At 37.0% G+C, this 20,730-nt stretch overlaps 1 protein-coding gene across 2 annotated transcripts in view; it reads right to left on the bottom strand.

Moving 5' to 3' along the window:
* The window catches only part of alp3 (alkaline phosphatase 3), a 34,823-nt gene extending 17,385 nt beyond the window's left edge, over positions 1 to 17,438 (bottom strand). For both annotated transcript variants that reach the window (XR_003675380.1, XM_028465028.1), the window contains exons 1-7: positions 17,302 to 17,438; positions 12,838 to 12,954; positions 10,889 to 11,004; positions 8,264 to 8,438; positions 3,924 to 4,096; positions 3,141 to 3,281; positions 29 to 98 (exon numbers count right to left, since the gene is read on the bottom strand). Coding sequence is in view for 1 of the 2 variants with exons in the window: in XM_028465028.1 (XP_028320829.1) it covers positions 29 to 98; positions 3,141 to 3,281; positions 3,924 to 4,096; positions 8,264 to 8,438; positions 10,889 to 11,004; positions 12,838 to 12,954; positions 17,302 to 17,371 (862 nt within the window). In the remaining variant the exon portion in view is untranslated. The remainder of the gene's footprint in view (positions 1 to 28; positions 99 to 3,140; positions 3,282 to 3,923; positions 4,097 to 8,263; positions 8,439 to 10,888; positions 11,005 to 12,837; positions 12,955 to 17,301) is intronic.
* Positions 17,439 to 20,730: the final 3,292 nt, after the last annotated feature.

The following is a 20,730-nucleotide window of genomic DNA, read 5'->3' as shown; positions in this document are numbered from 1 at the left end:
AGGATCCTTTTAACAACAAAAATCATACCCATGAGGTAGTCCGTAGTTTCAGGGTCAACAGCGTCAAAATCCGATTTATTCCATACATAACGTGCTACCTGTGACACACAGAACACAACACTTTCATGATCAGCAGAGAAAGGCCAGTCTTTGTGTTTCGAATGAATCACTTGTCCATTAATTTAACCTCGAACATTCAGTTTTCTGTGTGGAAAATCATCCTCTAAATGTATTTCTACTTAAAATAATTCAAGATATCAGTGATATCTTTTTTATCAGAACAAGTTACAAAAATGTGATGTTCACTTTTTTACACTACAGAATTCTTTGAGTAATGTGTGATTTAAACAAGAAACTGATTTCACACACATTTATTTGCTGAATCAACAACCTGGAGAAAATGCTCACACACACGCACACACATTATGGGCTTGTATTACAAAGCTGGATAAACGTATCTGGGATATCTCTCCATTAGCAGGCTTTACCTAACCAAACAGGTGTTTTCAACCTCGATATTTCCAAGCTCAACAAATGGTCTACACACTTTGGTCTAAAAAAAGTCAGAATGTTTTACAAATTGTTCTGTGATTATTCAACAGGCACACTGTAAATTTTGATTTGTGGATGAATACTTTTACCAGAAAATTGGGAATAATTTCCCCTTAAAAATAATCATATTAAAAATAGTTGTTACTATCAAGTCCTAAAATGGAAAAGCAAACAGATTCGAATTTAAAGCAATGCCCAATTAATAAATAATAATACAAAATAAGTGCCCACCCCAAACCCAAATTTACTGCTTCTTTGAATCTGCTAATCAACATTTTTCTGTAATGACAATAAAGTTGTAACTTATCTGATACGTATATCAGAAAAAATGTTATATCAAATACATGCACAGTAGAAAACATGTATCTATTAGGTTTTTCTTTTTCATTTTTTCAAGGAATTGTCTTTTATAGATAATAACTGTAACACTTTTATTCTCTCTTCAGATGCACTTTTGAGATATTTATCTCCAGCCTCGTCAAATGTTGGACCTTCAACAGATGCTACAACTTCAGAAGGCTCACGCACTTCTTCTGGCCCCTCTGTAGTAGGAGAGGTGAGGGTGAGTACATAGTGGCATAGATAGTTAATCACACTAGTGGATGCAGTAATAAAAAGCACCACTAAATGTCGCAGCCTGTAAAATGCCTTTTTTGTACATAATTTGCAAATAGTTGTAAAGTATTTTGTACAGCTTTTGGTTTTAGTTATTGCATATTATAAATGTAGCTTATGTATAGATTTTTTGTTGCAAACAGTGTGGTAATGTAAATTTGATGTTAATTGTTTGTATAATGTAAATTTAATGTTAATTGTATGTATAATATTTTATTGCTGATATTATTTATTCACAGGATTTTTATTTTGTGGTAAAGATATTGATATCATATTTCATTACCTGTATTTTTTATTTCTATTTTTTTAAACATCTATATTTTGTGACATGCTGTGTAATACATTAAAGACAATGGTAAGCATGGATGGGCGGCGGTGTGTTAGAGTGAGCCTCGTTTTCAGAAGAAAGTGTCTATTTGTATGATTGCCGTACGGACAACCCCCGGTGCTATTGGTACGGTTACCATAGTACACGTACATAGCGTCTTAGGGTTAGGATCAGGTTTAAGGTTGGGGTTAGGTTATAACCCAATATTCCAACAATTTTTTTCTTTAGTGTTAGGTTAGGGTTAAACTGACCAATGACTGACCTATCACGTGGCCAAATAGGGGCGCTGCGTACGAATAGAATGTCGGTATATTGATACGGCAACCGTACGGATAGCCACTGCCTTTTCAGAATGCCTTTGGTTCTTGCGTGTGTGCGCGTTGCCACTGACTGTTACACAGGCTGTCATGGAGTGCATATGAGCAACCTCTTTTTGTTTCCACTTTTTACTCTTTTGTTTGTTTTCACTGGAGCCATGACGACAAAGACCTGCACGACTGTTGTTGTCCGTCATTATTTTTTTTAAAGACTGGATTTGTTTGAACGTTTGTTTCAACTCAGCAGATATACTTTGCTTCTGTTCTACGAACCTACAGCAGCTTGTCAGTGTTGCTGTCTGCTTCATAAACTTCCTCTTCCTCATCCTCCTCTGCCTCGTTTCCTGTCGATTCACTCGCCCTGTCCTCCCTCTTTTCATGATATGGAAAACACGATATGGGAACTCTGATTGACTGAATTAACAAAAATGACATCACCCACATAAATAAAGAAAAAACGTTTATATAAATGACTTGAAAGAAATTTATTACACAAATAAGTAATACAATTTTATTATTCAGTTTTAGAGTGATCATCTAAAGTGTATTTGTGGGATTAGTTGCGTATTATGAAATTCAGCAGATGTGAGCAACACAGTCAGCAGTCCTGGTTGTACATCATCAGATAGGGCTTATCACAGGGGTCACCAACCTTTTTGAAACCAAGAGCTACTTCTTGGGTACTGATTAATCGTTATTATTGTCCGGCTGGAAACGACGCTCAGTGAAGGATGGTCCGCCCGGACAATGTCGGGCAGAAATCAGGAGAAAATCGGGAGGGTTGGCAAGTATGTATTAAACACAAAAAACACTTTACATTTTAAGTGTTTATATATATGTATTGTCATTTCTAAGTTACATGTAAGTGTTATTTAAACAAGAATAGCTAAATAAATAAATCTATATATATAAAAGCTCACTGGTAAGTGCTGCTATTTGAGCTATTTTTAGAACAGGCCAGCGGGCGACTCATCTGGTCCTTACGGGCGACCTGGTGCCCGTGGGCACCGCGTTGGTGACCCCTGGCTTATCAAATGAGTTCACGAACAAAAACTATCACTACTATAGACTTAGCCTGTTACATCACAGTTAAGGAAGAGATAGACACCCAGGATGACAACAGACGCCAGCAGTTTTTAGCCTGTCTATTTACACCTCAGCTGCAACCTGAACCCTCTCACAGAAAAACATAAATAAAAGATACTTCCTGCTTTCTAAGTGCTCTGATCTTACACCTTGTCACATTACGTTGTGGTTATGTAACCCCTTTGCTCTAAGATGCATGCCTGAAGAATTACGGCCGTGTTCTCATTGCAGCATGAATTTACCTTTCCTGTTTTCAGAATCTGCCACTCCTTGATTAGATTGCGTCCATCCTTTCGTTTGCCCCGGGACAGAAAATCTCGGGGGTACTCAGGGTCCTTGGTGCCACGAGGTGTCATGTACTTTCTACCGCCACCAATAATTACCTGGAAAAACCAAATACAGCAGTTTAAGCAAAATACATGTAAAAAAAAAAAACAGTTTAAATCAAAAGAGAAACTCCTTCAAGTTAAGGATGACTCCACAGCAGTGTCTTCTTCTCTCACTTTGTGTTAATAACTAATACAAAAACTCTCTGCAGTATTATTTTAACACTTTATAGTGATGTCACTGATCCAAAAATCTAATCTAATCTCAGTTAATAGCAAAATTCAATTGCAATAGCTAGCTTTCAACCCATAGAGGGCAGTCACTCTGACATTTTACAGCTAAAAACATCAAATTTAAATAATTGGACTAAAATGTGTGCACTAACACTTTGATATACTGTGTTTAACATAATTGTTTCTGTTTCTCTTTTCCTGGTATTGAAGCTTTACAGGAGTTTTCATTTAGTGCCAACATGAAAAAACAGTTACAGACATTCCATACTAACTCAAAGGCTTTGTAAAGACCATTAGAGTAAGTTAGACTAAAGGAAGGAAAAGAGAAACGAAAAAAAGAACACTTGTTTAAAAATGATTCCATTTCGGAGCCTGAATCGTAATTCACCACCAGCATGCTACTTACTATATAAATGATCTGCCTGTTGAATGACAAAGAGTTCCTGTACTCATGATGTGACCTACGTCAATGTCCGTGTTTTTGATGAGCTGGGAGGCGATGTCGGTGCAGCCCTCCCTCTTAGCGCTCTCTGGCACGTCGGCATCGCTGTACCACTTCCTGCTGACACTGTGAGCGTAGGTGGCTGCTGGGGTAGCATGTTGCACTCTGGTGGTTGTTACAATGCCAACAGACTTACCTGCAACACACAGAGAGGTTATTGTGCACCGTGTGTTAGATACCTATCAATGAAGTCAGAGAGTTTAAGCGTGCTTTCACAAAGGTTAAGTCCCGGACTCGCTACGACTGTGCGGAGGACAGCTGATAATTTCATCACCTTGATTTGGCTCAGTCAAGATGCTTGACTTTTTTCAGCAAAAATGTACCGAATATTGCCAACAACCCGCTTTGTGAATGCTATTCCAGTAAACCAGCGAGCACTGTTAGCGTCATATGATATAAGGTAGGATACCAGATTGCTCAGTGGAACAAACCCACCATCACAGAGGAGCTGATACTGACTCAGCTTTAGATTTGGTCTTTGTCATGCTGGATGAAGCAAAAATACAATTTGATGAAGCAACACAGGCTGTTTTTTATTGCTTCTGTACGTTTTGACATGTTGGACTACCTGTGTTAGGATCTCATTTTTTGTCAATCAGCACAAACTGTTTTATTCATTTTTGTTTTGTATATTAAAGTGTTAATGTTGCTGGGTAATTTGGATTTATTATTATTATTATTATTATTATAGTAATGTTGTTTATTTATTTATATAGCACCTTTCACAGACAGAGGTCACAAAGTGCTTTACATATCCACACATTCACACACCAATGTTTCTGGTTTGTTTGCTTTTTGTTCTTCACATGTGTAGTTTTTAAACGGTACTTGGCGAATAAAACTGATTCTGATTCTGAAAATGTTTATTGTTTAAATAAGGATAAACTTTTTTTTAATTTCAGGCAAATTGATGCACTTTCTTGATCTATATTTCTTTCTTTTTTTTCTTTAATGTTATTATGAATATAATGTGATGCAGAGGTGTACTTATAACAATTTTATAGATAAAATATACTATTTATAGTCGCGGTGGAGAGTGGGGGGGCGCAAAATATGTTCTTCTTCCTAGGGGGGCGTAACAGAAAATAATTGAAAAGCACTGTTAACTTCAAAACAAGAGCCCTATTTAGAAAAGTAGCATAGTAGTAGTATAGATCTGGGTATTTCTTGTTTACTCAATCGTTTCGTACTATCTAATTTGAACGCACTACATATTCATGGTGACATCAAACTTAGTAGTACGTTCATATGACATTTCAAAATAAGCCAATTGATAACATATATATGTAACTCATGCAATATCGCTAGAAGCCACCGATAGTCACTGGCACCAAAGTGATAGACCTACCAACCAATTAGGCCAACTTCAAAAGTGTTTTAAACTTTTATTTAAAAATAGAGAACCCAACAATCATTTTGATAAATAAAATGTATGGTCAAATGTTTGTAGTATAAGACAAAAATTAATATAAACTCAACTTTCACATCCTGGATGTAATAAGAAATACATTTTTAAAAGAAAGTGTCTTATGAAGTCGGCCTCAGGTTGGTGAGTGTCTCACTTTGGTACCAGCGACAACTGGTGGTTTCTAGCGGTATTGCATGAGTTACACATTTCTAAATGTTCCGGATTGTGTTTGCCAAAAGTTTTCCAACAGTCACGTGTAAAGAGAGAGTGGCCCGGTTCACTTAAACACGATGTAAAAATAGACACACGAAATAGTTCTTCTTTTTACAAATCACAATTCTACACACAGGGATTTAAACACACACACATAAGGATCAAAGTACACACACTAGGATTGTAGGCTATTGCATGCACACAGATGGTTTTATGGAAAAATCTAAATATGGACAAAAATACCTTTTTTTAATTTATTTTTACAATAAAAGACCCATACATTTAGTTTAGCAGAATGCGTGGAATAATAGGCTGAGTTAAAGGTGAGCATAGGGGTCCCTGTGCTGCAGCTGAGTGAGGGGTGGTCTCAGCTGTGGAGCGCTTCTTTCTTTATCGTTTGATCTCAGCCTTTATAGCCTTTCAAAGACCTTCATCAAGATGTCCAGAGTGGCTCAAAGAGCTTCTGTTCATCTATTAAACTAACTAATACACCTCCTCCTTTTTAAAGATTAGCTGTTGTAGAAGTAAATAAAATGTGTTTAATTTTTGAACAATTTTATACCTGAAATAATAGGCAGACTGTGCAGACTGTTATAGTTTGATGTTAATATATATATATATATATGTTTGTTTGTGTTTTTTTTAAATGTAATAATGATGAAAGGATTTAGTTTTAATTTTTGTCAGTATGTTTTTGTGTTCTATTTGCAGAGTGGCCCTTTTTGCACTTCAAACGCTTTTTATTATATTCCTATGGAGTTGAAAGCATCACACCAGAGTGAGTTTGTAAGTATGTCCACAAAGTCAAATAAAAGCATGGTTAGTTATGAAACTGCAATTAAATTTTTGGGTCTTAGGCTAGGCAAAAAACTCAAAATTTCAGGGTGCAGAAACTAAAGGGATTTTTTTTTTGTAAGGAAACTTTGGTGAGATTATTCACGATGAGCTGTGTCAGCGACTCAAACTATCAACGACTGATGACATTTTTCATTAGACCTGTTTGACTTGAACTCGACACGCTTTAACTTCTTCAAATTTCTATTTGACTGTAATACATTTTTTTAAAGATTTTGCTCCATGTATCTATCAATTTTTTATGATGTTTTTGTCGATGTTAATGGATGGGTTTTCTCATCTTTGAAATTGTTATTTTTGTGTGTTTTTCTTGTACTTCCACCTCTTACGACCGTGGATCAGGTGGTAGTGGGTCGTCTTCTGATCGAGAGGTTGGGGTTTGATCCCAGTACCTGACTATGTGTTGAAGTGTCCTTGGGCAAGACACTGAACCCTAAGTTGCTCCCAGTGGTCGACTAGCGCCTTGCATGGCAGTCCTGTCCCACTGGTGTGTAAATGTGAGAGTGATTGGGTGAATGAGCTGATATGTAAAGCGCTTTGAGACTGTTTCAGTGTGGTGATAAAGCGCTATATAAAATCAAGTCCATTTACCATTTACCATTTACACGTTAAATATGAGAATGCTCTAATCTTTTTCATGAGCAATGCAATTTATCCGTTCTTCATTCAATCCTACAATTTACTATAGTTTTACTATCTGCACATGCTACATGCTAAAAAAAAAAAAGCTACTTTTTGGAACATTTAGCAAAAAAAAAAAAAAAATAATGTCAATGTTAAATCTAAATCTAAATGTTAAATTTTAAATTGGAATCGAAATGTTTAATCAAAATCGAAATGTTTAATCTAAATCGAAATGTTAAATCGAAATGTTCAATCTCGATGTTAAATCCAAATGTTAGATGTTAAATTGAAATGTTCAATCTCGATGTTAAATCCAAATGTTAGATGTTAAATCTAAATGTTAAATATTAAATCTAAATCTAAATGTTAAATGTTAAATGTCAAATATAAATGTTAAAATATAAATGTAAATGTTAATTTTTAAATATAAAACTAATGTTAAATCCAAATGTTAGATGTTTAGTCTAAATGATAAATATTAAAACTAAATCTAAATGTTAAATATTAAATCTAAATCTAAATGTTAAATGTCAAATATAAATGTTAAAATATAAATGTAAATGTTAATTTTTAAATATAAAACTAAATGTTAAATCTAAATGTTAAATCCAAATGTTAGATGTTAAGTCTAAATGATAAATATTAAATCTAAATCTAAATGTTAAATCTAAATGTTAAATGTCAAATATAAATGTTAAATGTTAAAATAGAAATGTAAAAGTTAATTTTTAAATATAAAACTAAATGTTAAATCTAAATGTTAAATCCAAATGTTAGATGTTAAGTGTAAATGATAAATATTAAATCTAAATGTATAATCTAAATTTTAAATGTTAAATCTAAAAGTTACATTTTAAATCTAAATGTCAGGGGTGAAACTAGGTATTCAATTAATATGCAAATTCACCGGAAGTACCAAAATAAAAGCTCATTGAGCACAGTGGCGTTACGAATGGTGGACTTGTTTGAAGCTTGGAAGAACGTGATGATCCATGTCTGAGCTGGAGTCACAGGAGGAAGAGTCAGAGGACGAGGAGGAAAATGCAGACAAATGTGGTTTGTTGCTAAATGCTACAAAAAGTTGCTGTTTATCTTAACATGCAAAACTTTACAATCGGCGCCCATATGAAACGACCCTTTTTTAATGAAATTGGTCCTGAATACAGATTTTTTTTTTTTTTCCCAGTATAGAGACGGCCTTACCAGCGTCTTTGGCCCACTTTAAGATAGAAGTGACCTCGTTGCCTTTCTGAGTTTTGCAGATCCCGTTGCGTCCCGCTGCGTTCACTCCAATGGTGTTGAGGTTGGTTTTCACACCACACAGATACGCAGTTGCAGTGGCAGCACTATCTGGTATCTGGAAATCCACGCTGTAGGTCTGCATAACACACACACACACACACACACACACACACACACACACACACACACACACACACACACACACACACACACACACACACACACACACACACACACACACACACACACACACACACACACACACACACACACACACACACACACACACACACACACACACACACACAGATTTAATGTAATGTAATTTAAAAAGTAGGAACAATTAGTTTAAACTGGCAAATATATACATTACAAATCGTGAATGTGGTTAAATTGGCAAAAATAAGCAGGAAAAATAGTGAAAAGAGGTTAAAAATGACAATATTGGGTCAACATATGTGACAATAGGTGGAAAAAGTGCTGGAAAGGGTTTATAAGTGCAGAAAAAATGTCTTGAAAATGGAAAAAAAAAATGTGCAGAAACGGCATTGAAATTTGATGGAGCAGTGGCAGAAATGGGAGTAATGCATGAAAACGAGCAAAAATATGGCAAGAAAAAGTGATGAAAATAGGTTAAAATATGGCAAGTTTGGTGTCATTGCAGAATAAGCAAAAATGGGCTCAAATTGTTCGAAAAATATTCTATTTCTTGAAGACATCTGGCGACCCCCTCCCAGCATCTCATGACAAATGGGGTCCTGGCCCCAAGGTTGAGAACCCCTAGACTAAAGGACTACTTCAGTAATCAAACCCCATCCCTGCTTTAAATGCTCCTCCATAGCAACTACCTGTAATGAAATGGTTGGAAAATTCAACAAATGATGAATATCTCCACATATTTCTCATTTTACCATTTAGTAAAAAATAATTACACTTAACTTCATGGATCTCTAAAGAAATGTCTTAGCCATTGTATACATAACAAATTATACTATCTCCTCCTTTTCCATCCAGCCATAATTTGGGGATTGGAAGTAATTATTTATTCAAAAAACCTGCAACTTAAATCATGTTTAAAGCTAAATTTTACAGTCAAACATGTATCACCTCCCCATATATCAAATATCTTTAATATCAAATTAGAAAAAGTTGATCCAACAAGTTTTGACATCCTCCTCTTGTCAGATCACAGAATCCAGTGCAAACAAAAAAACAAATTAAATTATAGGCAATTTATCCATGTAGTAATGTATGAGTGTACAATGAACTGAAAACATTGTTTGTCCAGCAAAACAGCGACTTTGAATGTGGCTTTGAGTAGAATGATTGATAAGATTTGGAAATGAGAAATCTTTTGATGGAGATATTGATAGGTTGGCATAAAAGCTCAGGATCAACGCTCCACTCTGACCCATCGGTCTGTGGCTCAACCAGAACAAAACTCTGCCAAATTGTTCAAAAAAAGAAAAAGACAGATGTTGATGTTTTGCCTTTCCTCAGAAACGCTTGAATAAGGCCGATAAGTAATGTCTCACAGAGCGACTTCATATCTCGAGGAACACAAACAAGCCCGAACAAAAATGGTCCCAAGCAAAATAATGTCTTCCTTTTCTGGCAAAGAAACACAAGATATCATAGTAAGTATGAAGTAAAAACTTCTTCAAGTCACATGACCATTTCACAACAAACCCAATGTATGCGACAGAGTGAAAAACAATCTTGCAAACAGGAAATATAACCTTTGACTTCTTTGATTGAGTAAAATTATCCTCTTTATCAGAACAAATATCTTTGATTTATTGATCCTTGAAGACTATATTATGTGTTTGTGTTATAAAAGCCAAAGTATAGGAGAACATGATGTGTGTGCGTGCATCAGGGTTGGGGTCAATTATAATTGTAATTGCATAATTGATCATTAATAACAGTTGTGACATAATCATAATTTAACTGTAATTGAGTTCAGATCATTGATATTTTAATTGTAATTGGCATGAAACTTCAATAAAAACTGTCATTTACAGTTTCATTAAATGCAAAACTGTGGAACCATGTTACAGTTCTATGGCTTATACATACAAAGTTAACAATTATTAAAATATGTTTAATATCAACTTTTCCCACTACCTGTCAGTTATCTTGAGGATCATTTTACCATTTAGGAAACATTTAAATCTAGGGGTATACAGACAGAAAAAAGGCTCAGACACCCACAACAAAAACAATAATAACATTATTATAATTGATTAGGAAGCCTAACAAGGTAACCAAGAGATAAGAAAAGAAGAATAATCAAAATGATAGATAATATTTTTTGTTTATTTTACAGCTGGTCAAAAGTGATTTGTTATCATAAGAGATGCTAACAGAAAGCTAACACAAGAGGAAGGATACCTTTTATGAGGTTATGTATTTGATTAATTGAATTTAGTAATTGAGAATGTAATTATAATTGACTTTCAGGGGGAAAATATTAATTGTAATTGGGAAAAAATGCTGGTCGCCATAAACATAAGTAAAATGTAATTGAACATGGATAAATGAAGACGTAATTGTCCGTGCATGTGTGTTTGTGCATGTGTGTACCTTAGCTAGCCCCACGTTGGGGAACGTGTCCATGGTCATCACGGTCTCCTCTCCGGTCTGGTTCTGTAGTTGTCCTTTCAGGATACGAGCTGCTGTAAACGTTGTGATTCCCATGCCTAATGTTGACAAACAGACACAAGTCTTCTCATATGTCTGCTTCCATACTCCAGCCTCAGATATGTGTTGTTAGTGTAAAGACCCAGTCTGATTGAAATTTTCTTCAATTGCATTAACCTTTATAAGTAATGATCGACCGATTAATCAGCTTGTTTAACGTGTATCGGCATCGGCCGATGCCCCGTGTTGCTGGAGACAGAGGCTGCAGAGTGCAGAGCCCCTCCCCCCACTAGCAGAGCGTGAAGGAATCTCTTCAACCCCAACGGCAAGTTTTAAACTTTCGAAGCATCTTTTAACTGTTTAACTTACCATTTTTCCATGGTTTCGTGTTGTTGTCGCAGTTGTATTTAACTATTTAACGAGCAGCTGGCTGGAGGTTTGGCGTGTGCATGTGTGTGTGTGCTTCCCTATCTGCTTCTCACTCAGTGGGATACAAACATTAAACATTAAGTGAGAGCTGCGCTGAGAAGGAGAGTTTTTAAAATGATGAGAAGCAGTTGTTTGAATATTTATTTGAATATTTATTCCTGTTATGTTGATGCAATTTAGAACAGAAACTTGAACAGTTTGTTGCTTAATGCGCATCTGACATTACGTTTTTTTTCCTCTGTTAATTTATGTTCTGGAGTTGTGTTGGAATGGACAATTGTTTATAATTTCTTTTTGTGTTTAATACTATAATTATATATATTTATGCTCAATAATCCTGTTACTAAAATATATCTTTAGTCAGGCCAACTTTTGTCAAAGCTATTTTCAGGACGAACAGTTATCTTTCATAATATTTCATGAGATGTCTCACTCTATTTTTTACTTGTTCTTGTTCTACATCACGTGTTTTTATTATTGTTAAATATTTTTTACTTGGTGTCGTTCTAACTCACCTTTGTTAATTTCAATAAATGTTCCTTTTGTACCATTTATCATTATTGTATAATTTTTCTGATGCAAATTGAGGGAGCAAAAGTAGTATCGGCTCAAGAAAATCGGCGGTCCATATTGGTCATCAGCTAATAATGATGGAAAAAAAATTGGTATCGGCATCAATCCTAAAAAATCCACATCGGTCGATCCCTACCCTTAGGGCACCTTTAAAAAAAGTTACACTCTTTGAGCTTAGGTCCCCTTCATAAAACTGTCATAAAAATGTTGTATATAATTTTTTCCCCTTCAGACCTAACCATAGACATAAAGTTTACATTATATTTCTGTATTTTTTTTTTTTTAATGTTTTTATGCCCTTTCTGTCATAAAAACACAATTTTTTTTAATGACAAAAACAGAAAATATGCATTTATCTTAAAAATAAGGTGCAAAGTGGAACATTTGATATGAAGTTATTACAGACTTGAGTAGGTCACCACTTCTTTATGTGTATCCCAACACATCAAGACCATTTGTATGGTGTTCAGAGTTTTTATTGCCATGCACTTTGCAGGATAAGAATAACTGTCCTCTAAATCTCTAGGTAGTAAAGCTCTGCTGACCCTGGTGTTTATCCAAAATATGTGGTTATGATGGGAGTCAATGGGACCAAATCAGTCCTGAACTCAAAGATTGTGAGTACATTTTATTTATCCAGTTCTATACATCCTGCAATTAAAGCGTTCATGGTTATATGAACATGACAATAAAAGAAAACTCCTGGCTACAGTTCATACAATCAGGCTTTAAAATGAATCAGATATAGGGAGTTTATAACACTGAGAAAGAACACGTTTGGTACCTGAAGGTGCCTCAGGGGTAAATGACACAGAACTATTCAGCCCAGCTGTTCACTTAGTCTGTAAGTGTATTAAAATAAATTCAACATGTCGTGATCTGTAACTTACCATCTCCAAGGAAGAACAGGATGTTCTTAGCGACATTGGTGTTCAACTTCCGGTCCAGGACTGACTGCAGAGTCCTCCTGGCCTGGGACCTCCAGAACTGTGGGTCCTCCTCTTGGACTAGCAGCCAACACACAGACAGAGGTGAAAGTAATGGATTACAAGTATTCACGTTACTGTAATTGAGGTAAATTTCTAAATCAGTAATTTTACTTGTACGTACATTTTTATTTCCATTTCATGGTCTCTTCACACTGAACATAATCAATATGTTCTGAGTCGTGCCATTTCTGTTCAACAGTCACTTTCTTGGGTTCAGGTTGTGGTTTCTACCTATTATGTTGTTACCCACATGGCATATTTGGCATGGCACTGTTTTAGAGTTTATAAATGTAGCTATACTTAGAGCCTGATCATTTTTTTTAAATTTTAAATTGAATTTGTTATTTTATTTAAAAATAGAATTGTAAATTTTGACCAACCTTTTATTTTATACAGATGTTTTTGTCGAAAATAAATTAATCCAGTTGTGGTAGATTTAGTCTCTTCCTTTTTAAGTTTATACATGAAATGTTTACTGTATGTAAGGGAACAGTGGGAAGATTTATTACCAACAATAAAGGTGGGCGGTGAAAGTAACTAGTAACTTTTAACTTGAGAACTATTTAATTGAGCTACTTTTTACTTGTACTTGAGTATTTTATGCATGACTTACTTGTACTTGATGTAGGAGGTCATGTCTGACAGATACCACAGCACACGTTTTGACCATTGGGTCAGGAAGAGTTTCCCACTTTTTCCCCTCACAAACAGAGACAAAGAGCTAAGAACAGGAATTTACGACTGTTTGTCCTTCCCCCTGCTGTGAGCACATGACAGAATCTTTGCTTTGTGCTATACTGTTCTCCAAGAATTCACAATGAAACATTCCAAAAGCGGACACAAATTTCTGATAAAAGTTTGAAATGTATTTTTATTCACTGTCAATAACTGTTTTATTCACAGGAAATCAAGGACAACCTTAGAATAAGATCATATAATTGTTTTACAGTAAAAGTGTTCCTAAGGAATATCTCTCATTAACGTTGCATAAAGTATATCATGTTTGGTGCCACAATAAACAGGAAAATATGATCTCTGCTTTTGTCTCGTTTGGAAAGTTATAATCTAACTGGTTTCTGAGTTATTTTCATATTTCTTGTTCCAAAGGATTTCTCATGCATTCATTCCTTATCACACTTACATGATTGCCACAACCCACAGAACATCCAAATCAATCTAATTGGCTCCCAAAAACACGTCAACCAATAGAATCGCTTAGACCGCGACAAAACCGAAGCGCAAAATTCAAATCATTGGATTTTGGTGCTGGCCGCTAAGATGCCCACTGCAGTGTTATGTACGTCTTCTTTAATCTTTTATTTTCTTTGTAACAAAGCTTTTTCTTTCATTAGACCTTTTAAACAAGCTTGCACGTCCAGAGATAGAACCTCCTGTTCCAACTGAAGATGCTGAACCAAGAACCTAGCCTGAAGGAGCTGAACCAACACAAGAACCACGCCTGAAAGAGCTGAACACTGAACAACAAGAACAAAGCCTGCACACGCTGCCCAAAGGCCAGACAGGCCTAACACAGGTCAGAACCAGTGGAAACCTGCTGACTAAACGAGCTGTGAAACATGCTAAACAAGGAACAGAACCGACCAGCCTAACACAGGCCAGAACCAGGTCCAGGAAAGGACCCTTTCAGACACACTCCAGTGGTCCAGAGCCACGCTTTGCTGCATCCTCTCGCCAGTCCACTCTGCCACCAGAGAAGGACCACCGACCACGGACCCATCAGAACCGAGGTACTCTGGATCTCAAATTCTAATCGGGCCTAACATAATTGCAGCCACATTATTCTATACTGATCATAGCTCGCTCACACACACACACACACACACACACACACACACACACACACACACACACACACACACACACACACACACACACACACACACACACACACACACACACACACACACACACACACACACACACACACACACACACACACACACACACACACACACACACACACACACACACACACACACAAATCATGCTACTTTTCTCTCCTCCCTCCTTTCTTTCTCTACTAATCTTTTACCTTTAAAGTGTGAATACATTTATCCTTAGTTTATTGAGCGTCGTACTCTTTTAGCTTTATTGTGTTAGGTTTTAACTTGTTTTGATTAATAAATGTTTATACTTTGAGAAGTTGTCTGTGGTTTATGAAAATATTACAATCATAAGGTTTGTTATATGGAGAATATAGTCTTGACAAGAGTTCACAACCCTGGATGACAAGGTATTAATAACTAATTAAGTGATCTGAAACACTAACTCAATTTCAGAAGGCACCTCTTGGCAAATTGCTGTAATATTAATAATAATTAATATTACAAATCTCATCACTCCTTGTCCAAGCTCATCCTCCTACATTGAGTACAATTTCAATCAAGTAACAGTACTTCTACTTGAGTAGGATACATCAGTACTCTTTACACCTCTGCAAACAGGTTGGTGGTGATGAAATGCATTTTTGACAAAGTACAAGTGCAACTCATATTTGTCGATAAATCCTTACAGAACACTTTACACAAACGTGCCTCTTCTCTGATTACATTATCTGATTTGACTCATTTATGAGAATCAGCAATTTCCCACTTCAGCGTTCAAAGTGCAAACACTAAACACCATTACTGATAATATTTCACATGCACAACTAGTGGCTCATGGGCCACATGTGGCCTTCAGTCTAATTTTGTGCAACCTCTAAAGTAAATTCATAAAACGACACTCCGTCCATCCATTTTCTTCTGCTTATCCATTGCCGGGTCACGGGGGCAGCATCCTTAGCAGAGAGGCCCAGATTTCTTCCAGCGTTCCCAGGCCAGCCGAGAAACATAGTCTCTCCAGCGTGTCCTGGGTCTTCCTCGAGGTCTCCTTTCGAAGGGACGTGCCCTCACTAGGGAGGCGTCCGGGGGGCATCCTAATTAGGCCCCTCATCTGGCTTTTCTCAATGCAGAAGAGCAGCAGCTCTACTCCGAGCCCCTACCGGATAACTGAGCTTCTCAGCCCATCTCTAAGGGAGAGCCCAGCCACCCTACAGAGGAAACTTATTACGGCTGCTTGTACTTGTGATCTTGTTCTTTCGCTCATGATCCACTAAAAACATACAAAACAACAGCAAATATGCAAAAAAGCCCAAGAAACAACAACAAAACAAAAAAAGACAGAGAAATATACAAAAATAAAACTTTAAGTTCACAAAACTCTTACAAAATACACTATACTAAAAATCTTTACAAAAAACACTCAAAATGACAGAACAATACACAAACAGGACAACAGAAATACACAAAAATGACTCCCAACTCACAAAACAACAAAATACACGATTGCAAAAACGGGTCAAATAATGCTGACATGAACGTTGATAGTGTGGCCTTCAGATCAGATACAATCACATTTAATGGCCCCGCTGTGATAAAAGTTACCCATATTTGTTCTAAAGTGACTCTCTTTTTTATATGTATCGCCCTATCAATTTTTTTCTTACACCTTTAGTTGGGAGGCATCTAACACCACCACAATACTTACAATTATAGTATAATTATAATTATAATTGTAATTGTAAAAATCTGTTTCTGTTGTAATCATAATTAAATTGTAATTGAGTTTAGATAATTGACTTTGTAATTGACATTGTTATTGGTATGGAAATTCTCTAAAAACTGTATATATATATATATATATATATAATTTCATTGAATGCAAAACTGGGGAACCAGTTACAGTTTTATGGCTTACGCATATGGAATTATTAAAATATGTTTCATATCAAGTTTACCAGTCAGTTTTCATTTTACCATTTAAAAAAAAGAGATTGAAATATAGAAGTGTACCGACACAAAAAAGCCTCAGATGCCCACAACAAAAGTATAAATACCAATATTTTCATGGATTAGGAAGTCTAACAAAGTAACTAATTGGATGATAAATATGTTTTAGTGTATTTTACAGCTGATTTAAGTTATGTATCAAAATTGAGCCATTATATCATAAGAGTTGCGAATAGAAAGCTAGCACAAGAGGAAGGTTATATTTTATGGGTTTATTTATTTCAGGCTCAGTAACTGTGATTAATTGAATATGAATTTAAGTAATTGAGATCGTATTTGTAATTGACTTTCAAGGGGAAAATGAAATTGGAATTTTAGTTGTAATTGTAAAAAATGCCAGTCATCGTTATCATAACTGAATTCTAATAGAACATGGATAATGGAAGTTGTTATTGTAATAGAAAAATGTAATTGACCCCAACCCTGGAAGGAATATTCTCTAGTATTAGCTGATGATGTGATGAAGTTTAGCTAAAAAGTTAGGAGAAGGAGAAGTGAAGGTATTGTGTCCTACCCTTAGCACCGCATGAGCCCAACACCAGCAGAGCCAGAGTCAACAGAGCCACCATTGTCGTTGATCCCATGGCTGCGTCTGATCCTCTGAACAAACACGTCTTCAATCACACCACAGTTATCTAAAACTGCAGGTCATAAAGACTTCTGATGAAACATCCTGTACCGACTCAAAGAAAGACACGAGGCTGTCCCTAAAACATGAAAATACGTTAATATTAAAGGGGCAGTATTATGAAAAATTCACTTTATTATAGTTTTGCTACAGCAATATACATTCCTTTACCCTCATTCAGAATCACTTTATTATAACACTTCAAATAAAAAAATAAAAGAACAAACACCAAAGAAGGAAAACGTACATGGTTAAGTAACCATTAAGCAAATAGAGACCAAATACCAGAGCACACATTACCGTAGTAATGTAAGATAAGATAATAGTAATAATAATCAAGATTTACTTGAAATGAAGAACAAACACCCAACAACAGAGAAAAAATAGAGAAAAAAAACCGCACAAAATTAAATAGAAGACTGTTAACCTTTAACCAATAAGGACCAAAATACCAGTGCACACATTATCTTGGTAAAAGATGAACAAGATAATAATAATAATAATAATAATAATAATAATAGACTGTTAAAACCACAGATATATACAACAGTAATAATAATACCATTACTACTACAGATATTTACAACAATCAAAGCTGACGAGTAACAAGTTACAGAGATGAATTATACAGTTTGAATGCCACAGGCAGAGATTATTTCTTGTGGTGTTCTGTGGAGCACCGTGGTGTGATCAGCCTGGTGCTGAAGGTGCTTCTGTGACTGACCAGCACATCATGGAGTGGGTGGGAATCATTGACCAAGATGGCCTTCACCTTGAACAGGCTCCTCCTCTCTGTCACCACTGTCAGAGAGTCCAGTTATACCCCACAACGTCACTGGCCTTGTGGATGAGTTTGTTGAGTCTGTTGGCGTCTGCGACCCTCAGTCTGCTACCCCAGCAAACAACAGTGTAGAAGATCGCACTCGCCACCACAGACTCGTAGAACATCCTCAGCATTTTTCTGCAGATGTTGAAGGACCTCAGCCATCTCAGAAAATAGAAGCGGCTTTGGCCCTTCCTGTAGAGGGAGTCATTGTTCCTCCCCCAGTCCATTTTATTGTCATTCACCACTTCAAGGTATTTGTACTCCTCCACAATGCCCACACTGACCGCCTGGATGGAGACAGGACGGACCGGCCTCTTGTTCCTCCTCAGGTCCACAATCAGCTCCTTAGTTTTTGTCACATTGAGCTGTAGATGGCTCAGCTCACTCCATGTGACAAAGCTGTCCACAGCAGCCCTATACTCCACCTCGTCCCCCTCCCTGATACATCCAACCACTGCAGTCATCCAAGAACTTCTGGAGATGACTGATCTCAGTGCAGTAGCCGAAGTCTGTGGTGTAGGTGTTGAAGAGCAAGGGAGAGAGGAAAGTCTCTTGAGGAGTCCCGGTGTTGCTGACCACTTTTTCAGACACAGTGTCTCAGGTGTTCATACTGTGATCTGCCAGTTAAGTAGTCCACAATCCAGGACACAATAGAGGTGTCAACCTGCATCTCTGTCAGCTTCTCACTCGGTAGAGCCGGACGGATGGTGTTAAAAGCACTGGAAAACTCAAAGAACATGACTCTCACAGTGCTCGCCGGCTTGTCCAGGTGAGAGTAGACACGGTTGAGCAGGAAGGTGATAGCGTTCTCAACTACAACCTTGAGCTGGTAGGCAAACTGCAGCAGATCCAGGTGTGGTCTGATAGATGGTCGGAGCTGCACCAGGATAAGTCTCTCCAGGGTCTTCATGATGTAGGAGGTCAACACAACCAGTCTGTAGTCCTTGGAGCCACTGGGACGTGGCGTCTTTGGAACAGGAACCAAGCAGGATGTCTTCCACAGCACAGGGACCCCCTGCAGACTTAGGCTCATGGTGAAGATGTGCTGTAATATTCCATAGAGCTGAGGGGCACAAGCCATCAGTCCTCTGGGGCGTCATTCAGAAGGCCAAAGTTGGAAAAAGTTATGTTTTCTCACTTCCTCGTTATTCCACATTTTGTAATAAGTCAGCTACAAAATGGCGAGTTGGATTTTTGCCATCTTATGATTCATAAGTCATACTGGAAGAAACAGGAGATTTAATATTTCCCCAGTATTGGCTTCCCTTCATTGGCTTCCTATAAAGTTGAGAATAGAGTTTAAAATCCTGCTGTTAGCATACAAAGCTCTACATGATCAAGCTCCTGTATATCTTAGAGACCTGTTAGTGCCCTATCGTCCGGGCAGAACACTCCGCTCTCATTTTGCTGGCCTTCTGGAAGTTCCTAACGTGTGTAGAAGTAAAACAGGAGGCAGAACTTTCAGCTACCATGCTCCTCACCTTTGGAACCAGCTTACAGTCTCAGTACGGGAGGCTGCTACTCTCTCCACCTTTAAGGCTAAACTCAAAACCTACTTATATGCTGAAGTGTATACCGTATAATAGCATTAACTTAACCGCTAGAGCGGACATGGGCTCGTCCATAAACTGTCGTATTTTACAGTCCTTGGAGTTGCTGTTAGATTGCATATAAACAGGAAGAGATTCAAATTCTAATGTAGCTGGTTATGATTTACAGTCCACATAAACAGGACTGAATCATAACATAACGTAACCACTAGAGCGAACATGGGCTCGTCTGTGAACGGTCACATTTACAGATCTTGGAGTCACTGTTAGCTTACCAATAAACGAGTAGAGATTCGTCACCTTTATAATAAGTGCTGACTAGGCCACTGAGAGTGAGGCCCAAGGCCAAGGCAGAATGACTTGATAATAATGTATCATGTTTTTCTGCAGTCAGTGTCTTCTCCTCGTCCTTCTCTCTCTGCTCTGTTTCAGGTGTCGTGAAGCTGATAATGGCAGTTCCTGATCTGTGGTTCACAGCTCAACTAGTCTGAGACACTCTGATGTTCTCTCTCTCTATCCTGTTCTGTTGGTCCTTCTGTCCACTAAGCCCAACCAGTGGAGGCAGATGGCTGTCACCTCTGAACCTGGTTCTGCTGGAGATTTTTTCCTGTTAAAAGGGAGTTGTTTCTTCCCACTGTCGCTAAATGCTTGTTCAAGTGGATCTTGTTGGGTTTTTTCTTTTTTATTGTGAATTTTATATTTTGATAAGCGCATTGAGATGACTTTGTTGTAAATTGCGCTATACAAATAAAGTAGAATTTAATTTAATTTAAATGAAAAAGGGGGAAACTCCTCTTCCTGACACACACACACGTTCCCTGGTAATGACGTCACTGGAGCAATGAAGTGACCAAAAATCACCACTGTGTTCAAGCGATTCATCACGGCTGATTGAAGCAACTACAGTCGCTACAGTCACGTTCGATGGGAACCCACCTT

Source organism: Gouania willdenowi, chromosome 13, assembly GCF_900634775.1.
Source record: "Gouania willdenowi chromosome 13, fGouWil2.1, whole genome shotgun sequence".
Taxonomy (NCBI): Eukaryota; Metazoa; Chordata; class Actinopteri; order Blenniiformes; family Gobiesocidae; genus Gouania; species Gouania willdenowi.
Note: the sequence above shows the minus strand (reverse complement) of the source record. Positions and strands in the feature narration are given on the sequence as shown.